The 7,033-nt window shown below is 45.3% G+C and overlaps 1 protein-coding gene across 1 annotated transcript in view; it reads left to right on the forward strand.

The window, feature by feature from the left end:
• LOC117357684 (p53 apoptosis effector related to PMP-22-like) overlaps nt 1-6,726 on the forward strand; it is a 31,553-nt gene extending 24,827 nt beyond the window's left edge. Inside the window, exon 3 of the mRNA XM_033938622.1 lies at nt 5,565-6,726. Coding sequence (XP_033794513.1) covers nt 5,565-5,797 — 233 coding nt within the window. The 3' untranslated portion in view covers nt 5,798-6,726. The remainder of the gene's footprint in view (nt 1-5,564) is intronic.
• The last annotated feature ends 307 nt before the right edge of the window (nt 6,727-7,033 follow it).

Below are 7,033 nucleotides of genomic sequence, written 5' to 3' on the forward strand. Positions count from 1 at the left end.
CATTGGAGCAGGACAGAAGCTCAGTCTGGCTCACTACTCTGGAATGGCGGGGCTTTCCCTCCATGGTGCATCATGTGAGCCACAGGTAGGAGCCTTAGGTGTCTGAGCCAATCAGGGCTCCATGCAGATCATTTGCATGCACACTTGATAGTGCATCGATCGCTGCTGGAGATTCAGCCAGAGAATCGGCCAACAGCGATTGAGTCTATAGTCTGTTGAACCTGTATACCTCTTTCAGTTCTGACTGCCAACATTGTAGCTGTAAGCTCCTCCCAAATTTCTCAGTTTAGTCAATAGGTAGGTGTTGCTGTGAGCTTAAATCCCTCCTCTTCTTTCCAAACCACCCTCACCCAATCCTCAAGATCTCACCCATCCACTGAAGCTCAGGGGTAGATAGCTGCTGTTTTTCCAGGCCAGCAGGCCTGTTCCTGCTGTAGTCTCCTGGTTGTTCTCCATGAGCTCTGAGGACCGCTATCATCCCAAGAGCTCTGCCCCTCTGCTGACTGTTTCTAGGAAGCCTTCTTCCTCTTTGGGCTACTGGTGCCAATCACACCCCAGTAGCCTGGTTCCTCCATTGGGTTTCTAGTGCAAACCCATACCCCGGCAGCCTCTATTGGGTTACTAGTGCCGACTGCACCCTGGTAGTCTTGTTCATCTTCAAGAGGAGCCTCTGGGGTAGTTCCATACTGGGATTCAGACTACCAGCAACAGGGCTTCTTCTAGAGGGCTGTCCCTACTCTTCCCAGCCTCTAAATGCCCTTTTCTTCTGCCTCGAGCTGCTCCCAATGGCAATATGTTTTGAACTTAGCTCCCAGGGGCTGCTGGTCTTTCTTTGACCCTAAGCTTTCAGTACTCAAGAGTTTCTGATTATTTTCATCTTCAGGAGCACCTGTAGGGTAAATCTCAGTTGGTACTCAGAATACCAGCTCTCATAAAAGCTCTGTAGTAGCCCATAATAGGGTGTCACCTATAAAGAGCTATCTCCCAAATAGTAGCGTACCTAGGGTATGTGGCACCCGGGGCCCATCATTTTTTGACACCCCCCCAACCCATGTAAAAAAATATTTTTTGTAATGACCATGAAACGGAATAAATGGTCAGAATAGAAACAGGCAGTGAAAATTTTCTTATATTCCAAACATAACATAACATAAATTATGTCTGAATTGTCATGACATCAGAAGTACGTATGGAGTAGTTGCAGGTGATGCTTGGGACAGTTCTGATTGTGTTAGTTCGGTTTTATGTGTTTTTTGAATAGAAGGGTTTTTATTTCTTTTTGAAGGTTTTGCAGTATGTGGTCGATGTCAATTGGTTGTAGGGATGGGGGTCGAGTGTTGCAGCTCGAATGGCTAGGAGGTTGTCGAACAGTTTTTTTCTTTTGACGTTTTTGGTTGGAGGGTGTGTGAATGGTGCGTGAGTTCTCCTATGTCTGTTTGAAGTGGATTGAATTATTTAGCTGAAGAAATTAGTTACCCCCTCATCCCACACACATTAATTCTCTTCCATTTTTGTTCCCATTATAAAAAACACTGATAAGTTCCCAGAAAAAAAATACATTAAAATAAGAAGTGAAAACAAAGGCCCCTACAGATGAGAACATAACATAAGAATAGCCTAACTGGGTCAGACCAATGGTCCATCATGCCCAGTAGCCCATTCTCATGGTAGCCAATCCAGGATACTAATACCTGGTCAAAACCCAAAGAGTAGCAACATTCCATGCTACCGATCCAGGGCAAGCAGACACTTCCCCCATGTCTTAATAACATATTATGGACTTTTCCTCCAGGAATTTGTCCAAATCTTTCTTAAAACCAGCTACACTATCTGCTTTTACCATAACTTCTGGTCACTTCATTTTTAAGTTTAGATCTTTCCTTTCAAACAGAGACCTTGCTAGATGTCAAATACAGCACAAGGTAACTTCACATGGACTTAGCTGTGCAGGAAATGTGAATCTCCTCATACACCCACCATATAGTGCAAAAATGTGCAAAGGTCTGTTTTTTTCTTTCGATCACTACATAGCCTAATGCCACACAAGCAGCGCTGTTACAAACATATTCTGTAGGTCAATGCTAAGGATAACAAAGTTTCCTTCCTTGGACCAGAAGGAGATACTGATAAACCACTGGAAGAGATCCCAACACAACACCCAAAGACCCACTCAGTGTGTGAACCAATTGAGTGGAGTGGACTAACTGGGGGGTGGAAATGGGCCCAGAGTTTGCTCAGCAGAATTTCCCAGACCACCTCTTCCTCTCAACACATTGACACGCTGCCACCACCACCACTAGAAACACCTCACTGGGTAGGCCAGCTATGCTATAAACTTTATAAAACACATTATTATATTTTCTTATAAAGCACATATTTTAACTGAACTCTCTGACATCCTCAGCCTTTCCATTCACAAAAATAGAAGGAAGAAAAGTTCCCATTTCCTGCTGTTTCATGTCCCCGGCCTATACAATATTTTTTTTCTGCAGACCCTTCAAAAGTCTGACCAAATCCTCGTTTCACTTGCATTATAAAGTACTGAGGATGCTATCTCTCCCCAATCCCAGGTCCTAAAGTCTAAGACAGTAGCGCAAACTAATGCTGCCAGATTCAGGAAAAAAAATTTCGATTCGATTCAGCCTATTGAATTGGTTTTTCAATTCGATTTTCCTGCCCAGTTGGGTGATTTTTTTCAAAACTCCTGGTGGGTTTTATAGCTTTTTCACCCCCTTTGGCTTCTCCTAACCACACTGGCGCTGTGGTGTAAATAAAATAAAGAAACAAAAAGGACTTTTCCTCTCTCTGTTAAATCCTAGCTCACGTTTGCAGTCCAACACCAGCTCTGTCAGGATACACATTTCAAATCTGACATATTATAATCACAAAACAGAAAATAAAATTAATTTTTCTACCTTTTGTTGTCTGGTTGTATTTCAAATCTTGTTGGTCCAAGGCTCTGGTTCTCTTCTGATAACTTGCTTGCCAGGGTCTCCTTCTTTCTTCTTTCTGCGTGCTAACCATCCATCTGCCAACTCTGTCCTCCCTTTCCATTTCCCTTCCCTCCCCAGGAAGTCTGGTATCTTTCCTTTTTTTCATCTCCCTCCACAGATCCACCTTTTCTTAACTACCCTTTCATCCAGCATCTCTCCCTCCTTCCCCACCACCCCAGAGTCCACTATCTCTCCCTTTTTTTTCCCAATTACCCTCCTATCCAGTATCTCTATCCCTCCTCCACACCATCCCTTGTGTCCAATTTCTCTCCCTTTCAGTTCCTTCCCTCCCTAAATCTCATGGTCCATCATTTCTCTCCCTCTCCTCTATTTTCAGACCCATTATTTCTTCATCCCCCCCCCCAAAGTTTGGCATATGCACATCTCTTTGAACACCCCCTTCCCTCCGTGTACTTCTAAACCAGGGTCCCCCCCAAAGGCCTGTCCCCCCTTAAAGGTCTGCCTGTCCCCCCTTGAAGGCCTGCACCCCCCTTGAAGGCCTGTCCCCCCACCTTGAAGACCTGCCTGCCTGTCCCCCCCTTGAAGGCCTGTCCCCCCCTTGAAGGTCTGCACCCCCCCTAAAGGCCTGCACCCCCCTGAAGGCCTATCCCCCCCTTGAAGGCATGTCCCCCCCCCCTTGTAGGCCTGTCCCCTCCCTTGTAGGCCTGTCCCCCCCTTGAAGGCCTGCCTGCCTGTCCCCCCCTTGAAGGCCTGTCCCCCCCTTGAAGGCCTGCATCCCCCCTGAAGGCCTGCACCCCCCCGAAGGCCTGCACCCCCCTGAAGGCCTGTCCCCCCCCCTTGTAGACCTGTCCCCCCTTGAAGGCCTGCCTGCCCCCCCCTTGAAGGCCTGTCCCTCCCCTTGAAGGTCTGCACACCTCCCCGAAGGCCTGTCCCCCCCCTTTGAAGGCCTGCCTGCCTGTCACCCCCCCTTCCCCTTGAATGCCTGCCTGCCTGCCCACCCGCCCCACCCTGAAGGACCGCTCGCCCCCCTGGCCTCCCCGCACCACCTATGAAGCAGCACTACCTATGCTCCCGGCCTTGCCGTTCAGTCCCCACCCCCCCCGAAGGACCGCTCGCCCCACTGACCTTCCTGCACCACCTATGAAGCAGCCGCAGCAGGATCGCGACGTCAGCTATCCCTGCGCTGCTTAGGCGCTGCTTCCTGCGCCACGTTCCCGCCCCTCCTCTGACATCAGAGGAGGGGCGGGACCACGGCGCAGGAAGCAGCGCCCAAGCAGCTCAGGGATAGCTGACCTCGCGATCCTGCTGCTTGCTGCTTCACAGGTGGTGCAGGAAGGTCAGTGGGGCGAGTGGTCCTTCGGGGGTGTGGGGGGACTGAACGGCAAGGCCGGGAGCACCCCTTCAGGGCTGGCACCCGGGGCGGACCGCCCCTCCCGCCCCCCCCCCCTTGGTACGCCACTGCTCCCAAATGAGTACAATATATATATATATATATAACTTATATGCAGTACAAAACTCATTTCCACCAAACTCCAACTCACCCCCCTTTTGAACTCATAGGGAGTAGATTTCTACTTCCCCTATTCTGATTCAGCTCTTTTCAGTTTATATCCTCACATTTTTGGGGGGTCCACAAATTTTATTCACATTCATGAGCGTTTCTTTAAAAGTATAACATTCCTCCCTGTGTGTTCATCCCTCAGTGCATGATTTGCATAAGGTGTTATCTAACCTCCCACCATGTAACCTCTGTGAACTGGATGCAATTCTGCAGCACAAATAAATGGCAATCACAACTGTTACCATTAATTTTCAGAGCAGATTAATGCTGATTTTAAACTAATTATACACAAAGATTTTCTTATTTTCAAGCTGTGGGGGTGGGGGGGGGGGAGGTTGCTCACATGGAAGTTCCTATTAAGGGGCGAGATATGGACAGGGACTTCACTCTGCAGCAACATACAGGTTATTATTGTGCATTAACTGCAAATACAGCAGATAATGAGTGAAAGAGGCTCACCTCCTGTATGCTTATAGCTCAGAGGTATTTAAATGTCTCTATCATATCTCTCCCCTCTCCCACCTTTCTTCCAAAGTATACATATTGAGATCTTTAACTCTCTACCCATATATTTTATGACGAAGACCATGACCAGTTTAGTAGCTGCCCTTTGGACTGACTCCATGCTATATCTTTTTGAAGATGCTGTCCCCAGAATTATACATAGTACTCCAAATGAGGTCTCACTAGAGACTTATACAGAGGCACTATTACCTCCTTTCCCCTGCTGGCCTTCCCTTATGCATGACCTTTGAGCTACATTTCTCTAATGTGTAATAATGTATGCATGATAAAGATATGTTCTTATGTTTAATAAAGAAAATTTTGGTTTCTTAGCATCTAAAATATCAAAGCTTCTGAAAATTTAATAAAAAGACTGCAAATATTTGTATCTAAGTCTAGATCTGAAAGATCTAAGCCAGGCAAATATAGGTGCTTGAGTTCAGTTTTCAAAGAGGATTTGTAGATGTTGTGATGGACGGTATTACAATGTGATGAACTAACAGCACTCATTCTCATGTGTCCTCCTCTTTTTTCTTTTTGTTTAGTCATACTTCAGTTTATTGCTCTGATCATCTACCCAATAAAGCTCACACAGGAACTGTACAATGATGAAAATGCATTGAACAATGCGTACTACGTTTACAGTTGGAGTTACGGTTTCGGTTGGGGTACTGTGATCGTCATGTTTGGTGCTGCCATTGCATTCTGCTGCATCCCCACGTATGAGGATGAAATCTTAGGAAACACCAAGCCCACATATTTCTACACTTCCTCCTGAACAAATGTAGAATCCTTTCCAATTCAGCTTAATATTTAGTTATCTGATTGCTAAATGCCATGAAATCAATAAAAGGAAGCAACCTTGGCACAGGGTAGCCTCGAGTAGATACAGCAGAAAAGAATACCTTGAGTTTTAGACTAGTTTCCTACATGGAAGCTGGCCATATAAGATCATCATCTCTGTATGTGTTTGTCCCCACCAATAACATTTGAACTGTTTATTCGGTTTATTGCAAATTTCTGCCAAGGACAGTAGATTACTCAGTGATATTAGCTCACATTTTTCATTTGTCCTTGATTCCACCTACACTTAAAAACCCAGTTTCTTTTCCTGCGAATAAGAAAACAGGCCAGGTCAGTACAATTGAAATCCCAGGGCAGTCATAGCACTTTGTGATGTCATCCAGCATTTTGAAAGCTGGCCTGCTAATGGTTAGGCATCATAACCATATGCAAATTACTGTACCACAGAAGGAAGCTTGGCTTCCTGAAGCATTCACATAACCCTTTGATTTTCTTTTAGTTTGAACCTTGATGGTACTGAGTTGCCAGAAAAGGTCAGCAATTAACAAGGGAATGCAGTCTTAGATACCATTTAATTTGGTTCAGTTTCAAGATTTGCCAAATGCCTTTTCATTGTTTGGAACAAATAAAATGATGTACCCCTAATAAAACAATTAAAATTACAATAAAATATTACAACAACAAAAAATAATAATTGGAAAGATAGTCTGCAAATCATTTTAAGACATGGCAGAATACTGGAGTCCTTTTACTAAGCTGCGGTTAGGACTAATGCTTGTTTACTGCAGCTTAAAATGCCTTTACTGGGCATGCTCAGGTGCCACAGAGTAATTTTGGCACTGGCATATGCTTCCCACGTGCTAAAAAATAGATTTTAGATTTTATTTTATAGCTTTGAGGGTGGTGGGGGTGGGTGGGAGGGTCTGGGGTACAGCTATATTGCCACAAACTAATCGATTAGCACATGAGGCCTTACTGCCCACAAAACAGGTGGTGTTAGAGACTCGTACGCTATGGGAAAATTAGCATGTGGCCATTAATGAAGAAATAAGAAATTCGGCCATTTTACCCATGTGAAAAATGCCCTTAGCATGTGGGAATGACCCGTGTAAGCACATGCTAAGGTCATTTTATACCATAGTTTGGTAAAAGGACCCCATTGCTTGCCTTGCTTATCCTCCTTTCCTAAAATCTGTTTCTGGATAGGATA

Source organism: Geotrypetes seraphini, chromosome 3, assembly GCF_902459505.1.
Source record: "Geotrypetes seraphini chromosome 3, aGeoSer1.1, whole genome shotgun sequence".
NCBI lineage: Eukaryota > Metazoa > Chordata > Amphibia > Gymnophiona > Dermophiidae > Geotrypetes > Geotrypetes seraphini.